Source organism: Staurois parvus, unplaced genomic scaffold (assembly GCF_062004578.1).
Source record: "Staurois parvus isolate SC_StPar_1 unplaced genomic scaffold, SC_StPar_1.0 ptg002019l, whole genome shotgun sequence".
Taxonomy (NCBI): Eukaryota; Metazoa; Chordata; class Amphibia; order Anura; family Ranidae; genus Staurois; species Staurois parvus.
This window is the reverse complement of record NW_028319815.1, coordinates 324,097-342,500: the sequence shown is the minus strand read 5'-3', so window position 1 is coordinate 342,500 and position 18,404 is coordinate 324,097. Positions and strand designations below refer to the sequence as shown.

At 44.2% G+C, this 18,404-nt stretch overlaps 1 protein-coding gene across 1 annotated transcript in view; it reads right to left on the bottom strand.

Annotated features, from left to right (window-relative positions):
• LOC149433028 (IQ domain-containing protein H-like) overlaps positions 1-18,404 on the bottom strand; it is a gene marked incomplete at its 3' end in the record, with an annotated part of 143,088 nt that overhangs the window by 64,024 nt on the left and 60,660 nt on the right. Inside the window, exons 8-10 of the mRNA XM_089664741.1 lie at positions 14,371-14,564; positions 7,914-8,459; positions 4,484-4,550 (exon numbers count right to left, since the gene is read on the bottom strand). Of these exons, the coding sequence (XP_089520867.1) occupies positions 4,484-4,550; positions 7,914-8,459; positions 14,371-14,564 (807 nt within the window). The remainder of the gene's footprint in view (positions 1-4,483; positions 4,551-7,913; positions 8,460-14,370; positions 14,565-18,404) is intronic.

Genomic DNA, 18,404 nt, shown 5'->3' with positions numbered 1-18,404 from the left:
CAGTAGTTCTCAATGGCTGCAGGAATGCAGATAAAGAGGAGAAATGATTGCTTTTACAGCGTTTATGGGTGTAAAAGCAATCAGTGTAAAAAAAAAAAAATCTTCATCACCCCCCACAAGTAGTAGTGTCACTATGGTGACCCTGTACTGCTTGGGTGACAGTGTGTTAAAAAAAAAAAAAAAATAATAATATAAAAAAGAAAAATAAAAATGTAATAAAATGTTTTGAAAAATTATAATTTTTGGTTATAAACTAATCTGTGTTATTTTTTTTTTACTAAAAAGATAACTGAATAAATTTTGGGCAAGATTTAATAAAGACACTTTTCCAAAAGAAAGCTCTATTTGTGTAAAAAACAATTATGAATTTTTTGGTACAGCGCTGCATGACCGAGCAATTACCAGTTAACCACTTCAAGTCCGGACACTTTTACCCTCTTCCTGTCCAGGTCAAATTTCAGCTTTCAGCGCTATCACATTTTGAATAACAATTGCGCGGTCATGCAACACTGTACCCATATGAATTTTTTAGCATTTTTTGAGACAGATAAAACTTTATTTTGGTCGTATTTATTCACCGCTGGGACTTTGAACTTTTTCATTTATATAGCAAAAAAAATAAAACATTTTGAAAAAAAAAGTGTTTTCCATATAAAATTTAGCAAATAAATAACCTTTCTTCATAAATCTTGGCCAAAATGTATTCAGTTATCTTTTTAGTAAAAAAAAAAAATGACCCAAATTAGTTTATAACCAAAAATCATAATTTTTCAAAAAAAAATGTTATTTCTATATTATTATTTATGTTTTTTTTTTTTTTAACATACCGTCACCCTAGCAGTACAGTGCTTCGGCACTGCTCCCGTCCAGCCGTTTATGTACATGGGACGGACAGGAAGTGGTTAATGGCACCTCCATGCATCTAAAAATGCATTGTGATCGTAGGGGTTGGAAATGCAGGGAAATCACATGGTGCAGAAGCACCATGCTATTTCCTGGCCGTTGCATTTTAAAACAAAATGCTGCAGGAACCTTTTTTCTGTGTGAAACGCAGGCACAGCAGCCCTTTCAAATGAATGGGTCTCTGTGCCCGCGCAAACACGGGTTGCAAACCTGCAAGAGTGTGAACCTATTAGATTGTAAGCTCCCAGGATCAGGGTCCTCCTAACCCTCTTGTATTGAACTGTATTGTTGCTGTATTGTCTCCCGTTATATTGTAAAGCGCTGAGCAAACTATTGCCGCTATATAAATCCTGTATAATAATAATAACAACGATAACCTAGCCATAAACAAAAGGTATGATTAAAAATACACACAAGTAAAAAAACAAAAAAAAAAAACACACAAATGCACACAGAAAGAGATCCTTATACACAGACTGGCGCATGCACACCATTCATATAAAAAAAACCTATATTCATACATAGACATACACAGCTATATATACAGTACACACATACACACACATAGACTTGCAGAAAGAAAAGTTACAGTATTTCCAAAGAGATACTCACATACATAGATACATACAATAACAAGTACACCAAGACATACACACACATACACATACACATACATAGATACATACAATAACAAGTACACCAAGACATACACATATACACACAGATAGCCGGACATGGAGGCACACAGTTAAACAAAGCTAGGCACACGCAAACACACAAGTGCGAAAAAACACATGCACGAGGACAGAGATCCATATGCACAGATTAGAACATGCACATCCTTTCATATAAAAACCCATATCCCATACATACACAGATAGCTATACATACACACACACACATCACACATACAAAATTCATACATCAACCATTCACATAAAAACCCATATCCATACATACATACACACACAATCCACACATACACACAAATGCAAAACAAAACACAAAAAAACATGCACATGGAAAAAGATCCATGTGCACAGATTGGCACATGCACACCATTCCTTTAAGAAACCTATACCCATACATCCACATATACAGCTACATCCACATACATACAAACGTTCACACACAAAACCCATTGACACACACAAATGCAAACAAAAAACACGCACATGGAAAAAGGTCCATATATACCAATTGGCACATGCACACCATTCATATAAGAAACTTATACCCATACATACACAGCTACATGCACATACACACACACACACACACACACACAAAAACCCATACATACACACAAATGCAAAAAAAAAAAAACTAAACAAAAAACAATGCACATGGAAAGAGATCCATATGTACCAATTGGTGCATGCACACCATTCATATAGGAAATTTTTACCCATACATACACAGCTACATACACACACACACATACATACACAAAACTCATACATACACACAAATGAAAAAAACCCTCCAAAAAACACGCACAAGGAAAGAGATCCATATGTACCAATTGGCGCATGCACACCATTCATATAAGAAACTTATACCTACATACACACACACATACATACATACATACATACATATACAAAACCCATACATACACAGCTACATCCACATACATACAAATATACATACACAAAACCCATACATACACACAAATGCAAAAAACAAACAAAAAAACCATGCACATGGAAAGAGATCCATATGTACCAATTGGCGCATGCACACCATTTATATAAGAAACTTATACCTACATACACACACACATACATACATACATACATATACAAAACCCATACATACACAGCTACATCCACATACATACATACACAAAACCCATACATACACACAAATGCAAAAAACAAACAAAAAAACCCATGCACATGGAAAGAGATCCATATGTACCAATTGGCGCATGCACACCATTTATATAAAAAACTTATACCCATACATACACAGCTACATACACACACACACAAAACCAATACATACACACAAATGCAAAGCAAAAAAAACCATGCACATGGATGGAAAGAGAGCCATATATACCAACTGGCACATGCACACCATTCATATAAGAAACCAATATCCATACATACACAGCTACATACATACAAACACACACATACACACACAACCCATACATACCCACAAATGCAAAAAAACAACAACAAATAAACCATGCACATGGAAAGAGCTCCACATGCACAGATTGGCACATGCACACCATTCCCATAAAGAACTTCTACCCATACACACACATACACACATAAAACCCATACATATACATACACACAAATGCAAAAAATAAACAAACAAAAAACCATGCACGTGGAAAAAGGTTCATATGTACCAATTGGCGCATCCACACCATTCATATAAGAAACGTATACCCATACATACACACACACAGGGGTGGACTGACCATTCGAACACTCGGGCACTGCTCGAGGGCCCGGGGTCAGTAGGGGGCCCCGTAAGATGCCCCTGGTACCTTTCCTTGGCTTTTTCATAGGCTTTTTCCGGTGTGGGCAAGGCCACAGGGGCCCCATGATCCCCTATTGCCCGGGGGCCCTATGTGTTGTCAGTCCACCCCTGCACACAGACATACATACATACATACATACATACATAAAACCCATACATATACACATACATAAAACCCATACATACACACACACAAATGCAAAAAAACAAACAAACAAAAAACCATGCACATAGAAAAAGGTCCAAATGCACAGATTGGCACATGCACACCATTCCCATAAAGGACCTCTACCCATACATACATACACACAGCTAGATACACACACACATATGCACACACACATATGCATACACGCACACATATACACACACACACAAGCACACACACACACACACATATGCACACACGCACACACATATGCACACACACAAACAACACATATGCACACACAGCTAGATACACACACACACACACACACACACACACACATATACACACACACACACACACACATATACACACACACACAAGCACACACACACAAGCACACACACACACACACACACATATGCACACACACAAGCACACGCACACATATGCACACACATATACACACACACACACACATGTGCACACACACATATACACACATATGTGCACACACACACACATATACACATACACACATATGCACACACATATGCGCACGCACACACATGCACACACACACACACGCACACATATATGCACACACATACAAGCACACACATATGCACACAGAAGATTCTTAACTCATTTCACACAGATGAAAAGCAAATTATCAGGAATGGCCCCTCGGCTGCTCATCTCCCTCCTTATCCCCCACATCCCGTAATGAGTTTATTTGTTTAACTCCCCGAATTAAACGCCGCTTCCAGTGCGGGTCTGGTAATATCACTCTCATCATGTCGAGAACATTTTCCTGCAGAGACCCATCTGAATAAGAGAAGGTCCCCGCGCTGAACTCAATCAGGGAAGCGTAATGTGCTGGGTAATAGAGGTGGCTGATAGATCTGGAGGCTAAGAGCTCTTTACCTAATGATGGGATATGGATAATGCTCCTCCTGCACGTCCTGATGTGATTCCAGTTGGATGCCAGATGCTAAAAAATCAAGGGAAGAGCAATGAGTGAGAGAGGCAGTCTGGAACACACTTATCGGAGAGGGCGAGGGGGGTCTTAAGCTTCCTTCCTTCATCCTGCCGTACGGTTAATCCAAGCTTAAATTATATTAATTGATTTAATTATATGCTTTAAAAACATCTCCGCACCCCCCCCCCCCCAATTAATTTAATTAGGCGGCTGCATGATGCGGCTGGTGAGGGGAGATTAAGGCCGTACTCGCTTTAATTAAAAGAATATGAATTAACACGGAAAGTGTGGGGTGGGGGGGGTAGGTGGGAGGTAAAGCAAATATAAATGAAATGGTGCGCACTAATTAAAAGGCCGTGTTAAATACTTCTTGACAGAGCAATGACAGCGCAGAGGTGTTTAATCCCCCTGTAAGTGAGAAGAGGTTTGATTGTGAAACGTACGCAGGCCGCGCAATCTGTGCCTCCCCGCACTAAGCCACGCGCAGATTCTCCCGCTGCTTCGTGTTCGAGTCGCATGTCGGCCTTTCCACGCAGACGATAAGGGCGTTCGGCGGGCTGTTCGCCCATCACGATCCACGATGCGCTGACAGTGCATGGTGATTGGCCAAAGCAATGCACCTGACCACGGGTGCATGATGATGTCACAAGGGGTGGGGGGGCACCCAGTGACATCGATCAGGTGACCCTGCCCCCTTGCGACGTCATCACAGTATTTAAAGCAGAGCTCCAGCCAAAAGGGAAAGTTACGCTTTAAGGACTGCTCCCCCGCTCCCCATTAAAGATTGGCACCTTTGGGGGGTGCCCCCCACGTGAATGAGTATGGGGTACTCATTCACAAAAAGTGTAGTGTAAAAAATGACAAGAGACAGTCTTTGACAAATACTTTATTAAAGCAGAGCTCCACCCAAAAGGGGAAGTTTCGCTGTAAGGACTGCTCCCCATTAAGGACTGGCACCTCTGGGGGGGTGCCCCCTATGTGCATGAGTATGGGGTACTCATTCACAAAATGTGTAGTGTAAAAAATGACAAAAGACAGTCTTTGAAAAATACTTTATTAAAGCAGAGCTCCACCCAAAAGGGGAAGTTCCGCTTTAAGGACTGCTCCCCCGCTCCCTATTAAGGATTGGCACCTTTGGGGGACGGGGGGGAGCGGGTACTCGAATTTGACAAGTACCCGCTCCCACTTCCGGTCCGATCGCCTAGGCCAGGGGTAGGCAACCTGAGAGCCGCAGGATGACAAGTTCCATCATGCCTCTGCAAGTCATAGCTGTAACTGTCAGTTTTGTAATGTTGCAATGCCTCATGGGAAATGTAGTTCCACAACAGCTAGAGAGCAGCGGGTTGCCTACCCCTGGTCTAGGAAGTTGTCCTCCTACCCTCCCTGTAGTCTTTTGGGACACATGACAGGTCCCAGACGACTACAGGACCATTCATGAAGTGCAGCGCCACTCGCTCATGCGCAGTGGGTACCCGGCTGTGAAGCCGCAAGCTGTCACAGCTGGGTGCCCACACTGAAGATGCCGGCCTCCTGGAATACAGGATGGCTGGTGAAACGGGCTGCGGGGGACACACCACGGGACCGAGGAACAGGTAAGTGGCTGTTTTTTAAAAGTCAGCAGCTACAGTTTTTCCCACCTTAAAGCGGAGCTCCACCCAAAAAGGGGGAAGTTCCACTTTAAGGACTGCTCCCCCGCTCCCCATTAAGGATTGGCACCTTTGGGGGGCGGGTACCCGAAATTGACAGGTACCCGCTCCCACTACTGGACCTATCGCCTAGGCGATCGGAAGTGGAAGGTGTCCTCCCTCTCTCCCTCCCTGTAGTCTTTTGGGACACGTGACAGGTCCTAGAAGACTACAGGACCATTCACGAAGCGCAGCGCTACTCACGCATGCGCAGTGGGTACCTGGATGTGAAGCCGCAAGCAGTCACAGCCGGGTGCCCACACTGAAGATGCCGGCCTCCAGGAATCCAGGACGGCTGGTGAAACGAGCTGCGGGGGACACACCGCTGGACCGAGGGACAGGTAAGTGGCTGTTTTTTAAAAGTCAGCAGCTACAGTTTTTGTAGCTGCTGACTTTTATTTTTTGATAGGATGAGTGGAACTCCGCTTTAAGAACTGTCAAGCCGTCAGACAGCGGAAGCCAGCATCTAGAAAGGAGCGTTGTTTTTTTTTCGAGTCGGCGGTGGTGGCAGGCATCATGATTGATGTTGGATCTACTTCGGGGGACATTTTTTTTCATTTTTGTTTTTAAAGCCGAGTTCCACCTGCAAAAAAAAAAAAAGTCAGCAGCTACAAAAACTGTAGCTGCTGACTTAAAATACAGCCACTTACCTGTCCCTCGGTCCAGCGGAATCCTCGCCACCGCTGGTTTTACCGTCCGTCTTCTCTCCCTGGCGCCGGCATCTTCATTGTGGACACCCGGCTGTGACAGCTTGCGGCTTCACAGCCGGGTGCCCACTGCACATGCGTGAGAAGCGCTGTGCTTTGTGAATGGCCCCGTAGTCTCCTGGGACCTGTCACGTGTCCCAGAAGACTACGGGGAGGGAGGGGGGAGGATAACGTCCGATCGCCTAGGTGATCGCAGCGGAAGAGGGAGCGGGTACCTGTCAAATTCGGGTACCCGCTCCCCAAAGGTGCCAATCCTTAATGGGGAGCGGGGAACAAAGGCTTAAAGTGGATCTTCCCCTTTTGGGTGGAGCTCCGCTTTAATAAAGGATTTGTCAAAGACTGTCTTTTGTCATTTTGCACACTACACATTTTGTGAATGAGTACCCCATACTCATTCACATAGGGGGGGGGGGCGCCCCCCAAAGGTGCCAAACCTTAATGGGGAGCGGGGGAGCAGTCCTTAAAGGGGGACGGGATCTGAGGGCCCCATTCTAGATTCTGATAAGCTCCCCAGCCCACAGACCACCACAACCATGGGACAAAGTGCTTTGGGAGGGGGGCAAGCCCCCATGCCCCAAAGTACCCCACCCCCATATTGAGGCCATGTGGCCTAGTGGGGTTTGGGGGGGGACAAGCTCCCATGCCCCAAAGTACCCCATCCCCATACTGAGGCCATGTGGCCTAGTGTGGTTTGGGGGGGGGGGCACTCGCCCGTCACCCCCTTTCCTGACCTGCCGGGCTGGTCTATTAGTCGATTAGTTCTAATGGCACGTTGCCCGCACTGGAAAACGCAACCATACTTGAAACCTCGGCTGCGTTTTCAGAAGAAGCGCCGGGACTTCTTCCCTGCGTGTCCCGGGCACGGGAGTCTGTTCAAGTGAATGGGCTCACGCGCCCGCGCAAAACGCAGCCCGCACGGCCGCATAGATGCGACTGGCTCCATGGTCTAGTAGTAGGACCCATATAAACGATCGGGAACTGACCTTGGCTCTAGATCGGCAGTTCTGTAAATGGTGGTCTCTGGATTCCAGCAACATCTTGTGGACTCGGGATTTCTGCACATACAGCAGCCAGGCGATGGCGATGACACCAGTGGCCCATCGTTGCTGGCGGTGGGTGAGGTACGCCGCTCTGTCTTTATACCCTCGCCATGCGGATTGGATCTTCAGAGCGGCTGCTGATCTTCCTTCTCTTCCCTTGTACCGCTGCCCGGGCTGGTTCATGAACGTGTGAACCCAGGATCTGTTCTCCAGCACCGACAGTAGCTGAGATGTTGATGGAGCCTTACCCAGCTCCACATCCAACGTAGCCATCTTCATCCTCTCTCCATTCACCACTGCAGCAGGAACCGCGTAATCCTGGAGGATTCTTAGTAAGCTCTCCAGGAAAGTCGTAAAACTCCCCCAACTAAGACAGTAATGCTGCCTAAAGGCCAAAAAGTCGTCAGCCTGGGGATCGATCGCACCGTCGTAGATGGTCAAAGACTGACCAATGGGAGCAGTGATGGCGGTCAACTCCCAAGGATCCTGCTGAATAAAATAGTAAGACAATGATAAGTATGGCGCTGAACAAATGAAATGCAATGATGCACTTTTAAAGCTCCGGAAGATTTAACCCCCTCCATGACCAGGCCAAAAATAATAGAATAGAATCTAAAAGAATAGATCAGAAAATCAAATAATAGAATAAAATCCAAAAGAATAGAATAGAAAATCAAATAATAGAATAAAATCTAAAAGAATAGAATAGAAAATCAAATAATAGAATAAAATCTAAAAGAATAGAATAGAAAACCAAATAATAGAATAAAAACTAAAAGAATAGAATAGAAAAGAAAATAATAGAATAAAATATAAAAGAATAGAAAAGAAAATAATAGAATAAAATCTAAAAGAACAGAATAGAAAATCAAATAGTAGAATAAAATCTAAAATAATAGAATAGAAAAGAAAATAATAGAATAAAATCTTAAAGAATAGAAAAGAAAATAATAGAATAAAATCTAAAAGAACAGAATAGAAAATCAAATAATAGAATAAAATCTAATAGAATAGAAAAGAAAATAATAGAATAAAATCTAAAAGAATAGAATAGAAAAGAAAATAATAGAATAAAATCTAAAAGAACAGAATAGAAAAGAAAATAATAGAATAAAATCTAAAAGAATAGAATAGAAAAGAAAATAATAGAATAAAATCTAAAAGAATAGAATAGAAAAGAAAATAATAGAATAAAATCTAAAAGAATAGAAAAGAAAATAGTAGAATAAAATCTAAAATAACAGAATAGAAAATCAAATAGTAGAATAAAATCTAAAATAATAGAATAGAAAAGAAAATAATAGAATAAAATCTTAAAGAATAGAAAAGAAAATAATAGAATAAAATCTAAAAGAACAGAATAGAAAAGAAAATAATAGAATAAAATCTAATAGAATAGAAAAGAAAATAATAGAATAAAATCTAATAGAATAGAAAAGAAAATAATAGAATAAAATCTAAAATATTAGAATAGAAAAGAAAATAATAGAATAAAACAGAATATAATAAAATAGAAAATAAAAGGATATACCCCTCTCATGACCAGGCCATTTACTTGTTACTTTAATTGACAATTGCATGGTCATGCGATACTGTACCCAAATTAAATTTATGTTTTTTTTCACACAAATAGAGCTTTAGTTTGGTGGTATTTGATCACCACTGAGTTTTTTTTCTATTTTTTTGCGCTATAAATGAAAAAAAGACAAAATTAAAAACAAAACAAAAACAATATTATTTACTTACTGCTATTAAACATATCCAATAAAAAAATAATATAATAAAATCTACAAGAATAGAATAGAAAATAAAATAACAGAATAAAACAGAATAGAATAAAAAAGAAAATAAAGGGATATACCCCTCTCATGACCAGGCCATTTTTTTTGCTACTCAGCACTACGTTACTTTAACTGACAATTGCAAGGTCATGCTACACTGTATCTAAATTAAATTTATACCTTTTTTTTTTACACAAATAGCGCTTTTGTTTAGTGGTATTTGATCACTAATGAGGTTCTTTTATTTTTTGTGCGCTATAAATGAAAAAAAAAAAGACAAAATTAAAAAAAAACAAAACAATATTTACTTTTTGCTATAAAACATATCCAATAAAAATGTTTTTTTTTTTAAATCTAATTTCTTCATTAATTTAGGCCAGTATGTATTCTGCTACATAGTTTTAGTAATAAAAAAAAAAAAATCACAAAAAAAAGAGTATACGGATTGGTTTGCGTGAAAGTTATCGTGTCTACAAACTATGGTACAATATACATACTTGAATTTTAATTAATTTAATTACTTAATTAATTTTTTCCCCTATTGTACTAGTAATAGTGGCACTCAGCGACTTATAGCAGGAGTGCGATACTATGGCGGGCAATCTGACACTAACTGACACTTTTGATGCTTTGTGAGAACCAGTGACACTAATACAGTGATCAGTGCTAAAAAATATGCACCGTCGCTGTATTAATGACACTGGCTGGGAAGGGGTTAAACATCTAGGGCGATCAAAGATTTAAACGTGTGCCTAACCAGTGTTTATGTGTGTACTGTGGGGTGCTTTCATTAAGGGATGTGCCGGTTTTTATCCCCTGCTTTGCAGGGAAACAAAAGCTGGCACCTCCCTGCCAACAGGACAGAGCTCTGTATTGTTTACATTGACAGAGCTGTGCCCTGTCTTCCTTCTAGCCAATCAGGGGTTTTTATCCCCTGCAATGAAGGGAAACAAAAACCGGCACATCCCCGCTGACAGGACAGAGCTCTGTATTGTTTACATTGACAGAGCTGTGCCCTGTCTTCTTCCTAGCCAATCAGGGGTTTTTATCCCCTGCAATGAAGAGAAACAAAAACCGGCACATCCCTGCTGACAGGACAGAGCTCTGTATTGTTTACATTGACAGAGCTGTGCCCTGTCTTCCTCCTAGCCAATCAGGGGTTTTTATCCCCTGCAATGAAGGGAAACAAAAACCGGCACATCCCCGCTGACAGGACAGAGCTCTGTATTGTTTACATTGACAGAGCTGTGCCCTGTCTTCCTCCTAGCCAATCAGGGGTTTTTATCCCCTGCAATGAAGGGAAACAAAAACTGGCACCTCCTCGCCGACAGGACAGAGCTCTGTATTGTTTACATTGACAGAGCTCTGCCCTGTCCTCCTCCTAGCCGATCAGTGGGTGCCGATGGTCAATCATTGGCCGGCACCTGCTAAGTGGCTTGTGCTGTGACTAATCACACTACAGCTGGTGTCCCGGTGGCAGTGCGCATGCCCTATCTGGAAATGCCGAATCACGTACTAGACATGTGATCCGACACAGGAGAGTCGCTCTGCCGTTGTACTCCTACAGTAGGCGATTGGCAAGCGGTTAAACACAAACCAGAGTCCTCCTGTAGACTGTTGTAGAACCCTCCTAGTTCAGAGTAGGTGGCTAGGTAAGTTTTGGTGGCTCTTCTCTAGACAGTGGAGCAGGAATTAGGGCTGCTGAGTGTCTCAGGGGCTGCTGCCCAGTTTTCTAGAGACTTCCTGATGTATAGTCGGAGGGAGACCAGAATGGAGTTCCAGCCAATCTCTGGGGAGGTGTGCCCAGAAGGTGGATGGAGAACCCATAAATATTATGAGGCCTGACAGCAGAGTGCAGATTTCCTACGTACAGTCCTTCAGGAGGAGATCCATGTTCTGGGGGCTCTGCCCCTGGGGCAGAGAGAGACAGAGAGGAAGTTCGAGGAGCCTCTGAGAACTTTTGTAGCTCCATTCAGGCAGATTGATGCATTCTGGTGCGTTTTCATACCCATAGAAATACAATGAAATGCGCAAATCGTGCATTTTTATGTGCTTTCATACGTTTTTCTGGCATGGCAAAACACAACAACAATTGATGTCAGAGAACTCGAAAAGCCTGAAAACGTCAGAATAAATTGCGCACAAATATTTGCAAACGCGCATAAAACCACGAGACAAAACGCACACAAAATAATGCACAAAAACACTACGCTCAGATGTGAATGGTGCCTTACCCCTGGTTCATATATCTGCGTTTCCTGCGGTCCACGTTTTGCGCGGGCACGAGAGCCCATTTATTTGAATGGACTCCCGTGCCCGGGACACGCAGGGAAGAAGTCCCTGAACTCCTTTGGAAACCGCAGCCGAGGTTCCCAGTACGGTTGTGATTTCCAGTGTGGGAGGCGTGCCATTAGAATTAATGGAAACCACCCGTGGGTCCGCATTCCTCTGTGCGGGTGGTGCGGCTGCACAGATTTTTGTGTAGATCCGCAGCGTCACCTCCGGCGCAGATGTGAACCTAGCCTTACAGTACAGAGCAGTCAAAAGTCTAGCAGTCCTCAATTTGCAGCAGCACAGTGGCTAACTCTAGGTTGACATCTGTGCGGGTGGTGCCGCTGCGGAGCCGCAAGAAAATCCGTGCAGCCGCACCATCTGCACAGAGGAATGCGGACCCACGGGCGGGTGCCATTAGTTCTAATGGCACACCGTACACTTGGGAAACGCAACCATGCTGGTAACCGAGGTTCCCATGCGGGCTGCGTTTTCCAAAGAAGTGCAGGGACTTCTTTCCCTGCGTGTCCCAGGGCACAGGAGTCCGTTCAAATGAATGGGCTCTCGTTCCCGTGCAAAACGCGGCCCGCACGGCCGCATAGATGTGAACCGGGGGTTAGTGGTTAGCACTTCCACCTGGCAGCACTAGAGTCTTTGGTTCAAATCCCAACCACGGCACCCCCTGCCTGGAGTTTGCATGTTCTCCCTGTGCCTGCGTGGGTTTCCTCTGGGTACTCCGGTTTCCTCCCACACTCCAAACACATGCGGGTAGGTGAATTGGCTCCTGTCTAAATTGTCCCTAGTATGTGTATGTATGAATGTAAGTTAGGGACCTTAGATTGTACGCTCCTTGAGGGTTAGGGACTAGGGTCTTTGGTTCGAATCCCAACCACGGCACCACCTGCCTGAAGCTTGCATGTTCTCCCTGTGTCTGCGTGGGTTTCCTCTGGGTACTCCAGTTTCCTCCCACACTCCAAAGACATGCTGGTAGGTGAATTGGCTCCTGTCTAAATTGTCCTAGTTTCATCCCTGGCCATGTGGGATCTCCTGCATGGTGGGGGTTGGGGAAAGACCTGGCAACCTACCTTGTAAAATAATTGCTAAGAGAATTCATGGAAAAAGTTGCTTACGAGTGACAGTCCATGCAATCGCCAAGGGTCGGGTATGACTGGACGGACGGACGGACAGACAGACAGACGTGTATGTATGAATGTGAGTTGGGAACCTTAGATTGTTTGCCCCTTGCGGGTTAGGGACTAAGGTCATTGGTCTGAATCCCAACCATGGCACCACCTGCCTGCAGTTTGCATGTTCTCCCTGTGCCTGCGTGGGTTTCCTCCCACACTCCAAAGACATGCTGGTAGGTTAATTGGCTCCTGTCTAAATTGGCCCTAGTATGTGTATGTATGAATGTGAGTTAGGGACCTTAGATTGTACGCTCCTCGGGGGCGGGGACTGATGTGAATGTACAATATATGTAAAGTGCTGTGGAAATTGACGGCGCTATATAAGTACCTGTAATAAATAACTTTCGCCTGGCAGTACTAACGTCGTTGGTTCAAATCCCAACCACGGCACCACCTGCCTGGAGCTTGCATGTTCTCCTTGTGCCTGCGTGGGTTTCCTCTGGGTACTCCGGTTTCCTCCCACACTCCAAAGACATTCTGATAGGTGAATTGGCTCCTGTCTAAATTGTCCCTAGTATGTGTATGTATGAATGTGAGTTAGGGACCTTAGATTGTACACCCCTTGAGGGTTAGGGACTGATGTGAATGTACAATATATATGTAAAGCGCTGAGTACATTGCTGGTGCTATATAAGTACCTGAAATAAATAAATTGCGTATTTCCTCAGTTCCGGGGTATTCCATGCTCCCCATCCCCTCCACAAGTTCCTGTTGCCAATAAGAAACCTCTACACTGATTCCTGAACCAAAGGAAGAACACTGAAAATGCCATGTACCTGGCTGCGCATGCTGTGAGTGGGGGGAAATCGGCCCAAATAACCAGCGGCTCCTGCGGGGGAAGCGCTATACTACAATTTCATTGCTTTGTGGCAAGCAGATGTAAAACTGCTGGGGAGGTAGGAAGACCATAAAGCCCAGCTGTGCCTAGGCCTGGAGGAACATGATCATTATCTCCGGGGTCAGTCCTGGTAGATCTGTTAATATATGAGATGGTATGTGAAATACATCGGGACTTTGGTGTAGATTGTACTGAACACAAATACGCAGATTGTCCTTGGATCATCACGAGGCGTCCACATCTGTTACCGCCCCAAGGGACAGAACAAGTGAGATGACCCGAGAAGAAGACGTCATGTCGTAAAATGTTCTGTACATACGTACCTGTGATCGGGGAGACTCGCTGGCTTCTCTTTCTTGGTTTGTCACATTGGCTGATGTCCTTGTAGTTTGTTTGGAAACGTTGAGACGTGCTGAAGCAAATGGCGTTTCCGTTCCATTGGGCGATCGCTGGGAATCTAAGTGGTCCTGGTCTTCTCCATGCGAATCCTCTTCTGACGGCTTGACACGGCCTTTCCCTATATAACATGTTATTATGGAACTTGTAAAAAAAACAATTTCTTTTATTTCTTTGATCCAGTTCAGCCTTTCCTCAACCTTGTTACCCCAGAGGAACCCTCAAGAATCATGTTTAGGGCTCATGTACACTGCAGCTGATAAACTCGCGTTCAGGAGCTGTTCTGCGTTTTTCTCAGCAGCCCCTGAATTCTCCCTAATGTTCTCCTCTGTGTCCGTGTACACATCGTCGTTTACAGGCAGTTGAGTTTACAGTCATTTTTTTTGAACACAACAAACTTGCATTCAGATGTCGATTCTATCAGCATTTCAAATGCAAAACGCAGCTAAAACGTGTTTATAAGCATTTGCGCTTTAATTTTTTTTTTAACTCTTCCAGTTCCCAATGCTGTCCAGAGCCTTTTTCATCATGAAAAATGCATGCAAAGCATGTTCAAGGTGCTTAGATGGACAAAACACTGAACACAGGATGTTCCTACTAAGCTTGTCACACATTGGAATGACCAATTCACACCTCAGACCTCTCCCACCCTTGGAAACAAAAGATATGTTAATGACCATTCACACCTCAGACCTCTCCCACCCTTGGAAACAAAAGATATGCTAATGCCCATTCACACCTCAAATTCCTCATGAAGACCCCCTGCCAGGTGACCTTAATGACTCCCTCCACCAGACACCTTTCCCACCCTTGGAAACAAAAGAAACGTTAATGACCAATTCACACCTCTGACCTCTCCCACCCTTGGAAACAAAAGATATGTTAATGACCAATTCACACCTCAGACCTCTCCCACCCTTAGAAAAAAAAGATATGTTAATAACCAATTCACACCTCAGACCTCTCCCACCCTTGGAAACAAAAGATATGTTAATGACCATTCACACCTCAAATTCCTCATGAAGACCCCCTGCCAGGTGGCCTTAATGACTCACCCACCAGACACCTTTCCCACCCTTGGAAACAAAAGATATGTTAATAACCATTCACACCTCAGACCTTTCCCACCCTTGGAAACAAAAGATATGTTAATGACCATTCACACCTCAAATTCCTCATGAAGACCCCATGCCAGGTGGCCTTAATGACTCACCCACCAGACACCTTTCCCACCCTTGGAAACAAAAGAAATGTTAATGAGCAACTCACACCTAAGCTAATCTCCACACATACTGCTGTCTCTGCTTCTACTCTCTGTATTTCTCTTAAACAGTCTGAAATAGTTAATAATTTATCACTTTTCAGTGCATTCTGGGCATTTGGGGTTCTCCTGTGCTTATCTTCAAAAAACACTTCTGAACGCAAACGCAGCTAAACGCGGTATGCAAACGCGGCAAAACGAACGTTTTTTTTAACCTGCATTTTCCTGCTGTCATTTTCCAGCTTTCAGAAGTGTTCTCCAAACGTCCCATGTACATGAGCCCTTAGGTCTCAGGGAACTCCTGGTAAAATCAATTTATTGGGGGACAGTAGGAAGTGTGCCCCTTACATTGGTGGTCACTGTGAAGAATTACAGTGGTGGTCACAACTTCACTGTTACTGACAGCCAGGGCTTTTTTTTCAGCAGGAACGCGGGGGAACGTGGCACTGCAAGTATGTTTGGCAAAGGCTGCTGGGGTGTGCTGCAGAGTCTATTGTTGCTGGCTCCTGGGGATCTATTTTTCCAAGGAGGTCTATTGTTGCTGGAAGGGATCTACTGGTGAGGGAGGAGTCTATTGATGCTGGCTCCTGGGCATCTATTGTTGTGAGTGGGTCTATTGTTGCTAGAGGGGATCAGTTGTTGCTAAGGAGGATCTACTGGTCAGAGGGGGTCTGCTGTTGCTGGCTGCTAAAGGGTCCATTGATGCTGGCTTCTGGGGATCTATTGTCATGAGGGGGTCTTTGGTTACTAGAGAGGGCCAGTTGTTGCTGATAGGGATCTACTGTTGAGGGAGGGGTTTAATGTTGCTGGCTGCTGGAGGATCTATTGATGCTGGCTGCTAGGTATCTAATGTTGCGAGGGGCTCAATTGTTGCTGGCAGCTGGAGGGTCAATTGGTGTTGCCTTCTGGGAGATCTATTGCTGATGGGGTGAATCTAGTGTTGCTGGAGGGGTCTGTTGTTGCTGGAAGGGATCTACTGGTGAGGGAGGAGTCTATTGATGCTGGCTCCTGGGGATCTACTGTCGTGAGTGGGTCTATTGTTGTTAGAGGGAATCAGTTGTTGCTAAGAAGGATCTACTGGTCAAAGGGGGTCTCCTGTTGCTGGCTGCTGAAGGGTCTATTAATGATGGCTTCTGGGATCTACTCCTGTTAGGGGGTCTTGTGTTACTGGAGAGGGTCGGTTGTTGCTGATATGGTTCTTCTGTTGAGGGAGGGGTTTATTGTCGCTGGCTGCTGAAGGATCTATTGATGCTGGCTTCTGGGGATCTATTGTCGTGAGGGGGTCTTGTGTTACTAGAGAGGGCCAGTTGTTGCTGATAGGGATCTACTGTTGAGGGAGGGGTTTAATGTTGCTGGCTGCTGGAGGGTCTATTGATGCAGGCCGTTGGGGATCTAATGTTGCAAGGGGGTCTATTGTTGCTGGAGGGGGGCAGTTGTTGCTGATAGGGATCTACTGTTGAGAGAGGGTTTTTTGTTGCTGGAGGGTCTATTGATGCTGGCTGCTGGGGATCTATTGTTGCTGGAGAGGATATGTTGTTGATGGAAGGGATCTACTGTTGTGGGAGAGGTCAATTGTTGCTGGCAGCTGGAGGGTCTATTGGTGTTGGCTTCTGGGAGATCTACTGTTTGGGGTGGATCTAGTATTGCTGATGGGGTGAATCTAGTGTTGCTGTAGGGGTCTGTTGTTTCTGAAAGGGATCTACTGGTGAGGGAAGAGTTTGGACAGCATAGGTCTAACTGTGTGCTGTGTGTGTGTACATCACTGTAAGCACGCTGCTTTGTATGGCTCTGCTATGCATAGCCATACAAAGCAGTGTGCAGGAGCTGACAGGGGAGAGATCTGTATTGTTTACATACAGGTCTCTCCCCTGTTGGAAATCCTCGGATATTGCCGGGTGCCGGTGCGGAAACACCGGCCGGGACCTGGTGATTGACAGTTGAGACCATGAATGGCGGCACGGGTAGGGCACGCGCGCGCCCTACCCAGAACTGCAAAATAATATATATTTAGAGTATACAGGATTTATAGAGCGCCAACAGTTTGCGCATCGCTTTACAATATAATATATGTTTATATATATATATGTAATATACGCTTTACAATATATGTGATTTTGCGCGCCCGTGCCGCCCTGTAGCAGTATTTCTAGCGGTTAAAAATCAGCCAGTGTGCATGGAGCCTTCACATTTCCCGTTAGGCGGGTGTTTATCATGGCAGGTCTCTTCTGTGTTCATAGCAGAAACACCTCACTTATGATGTTATCTCTCCCAGTCATGTGCAAGTGCTGGTGATATGTCACACTATGTGATGAAGAAATGTGGCTTCAAAGCTGCAGATTACATGACAATGAGTCTCCATTATGAAGCCATTATGGGTGCCAAACCAGCTGCTGACAAAGGCCTGTGACTGCAATCACACTGGAAATAATTCCATTATAGGTCCAATTAACACATCTATTCTTATTGCTGTCAATCAATTCCTGATAAAAAGGGGCACTCTTGGACCCCTGAAATGAGGCACTCTTGGACCCCTGGAATGGGGCACTCTTGGACCTCTGAAATGGGGCACTCTTGGACCTCTGAAATGGGGCACTCTTGGACCCCTGGAATGGGGCACTCTTGGACCCCTGGAATGGTGCACTCTTGGACCCCTGGAATGGGGCACTCTTGGACCTCTGAAATGGGGCACTCGTGGACCTC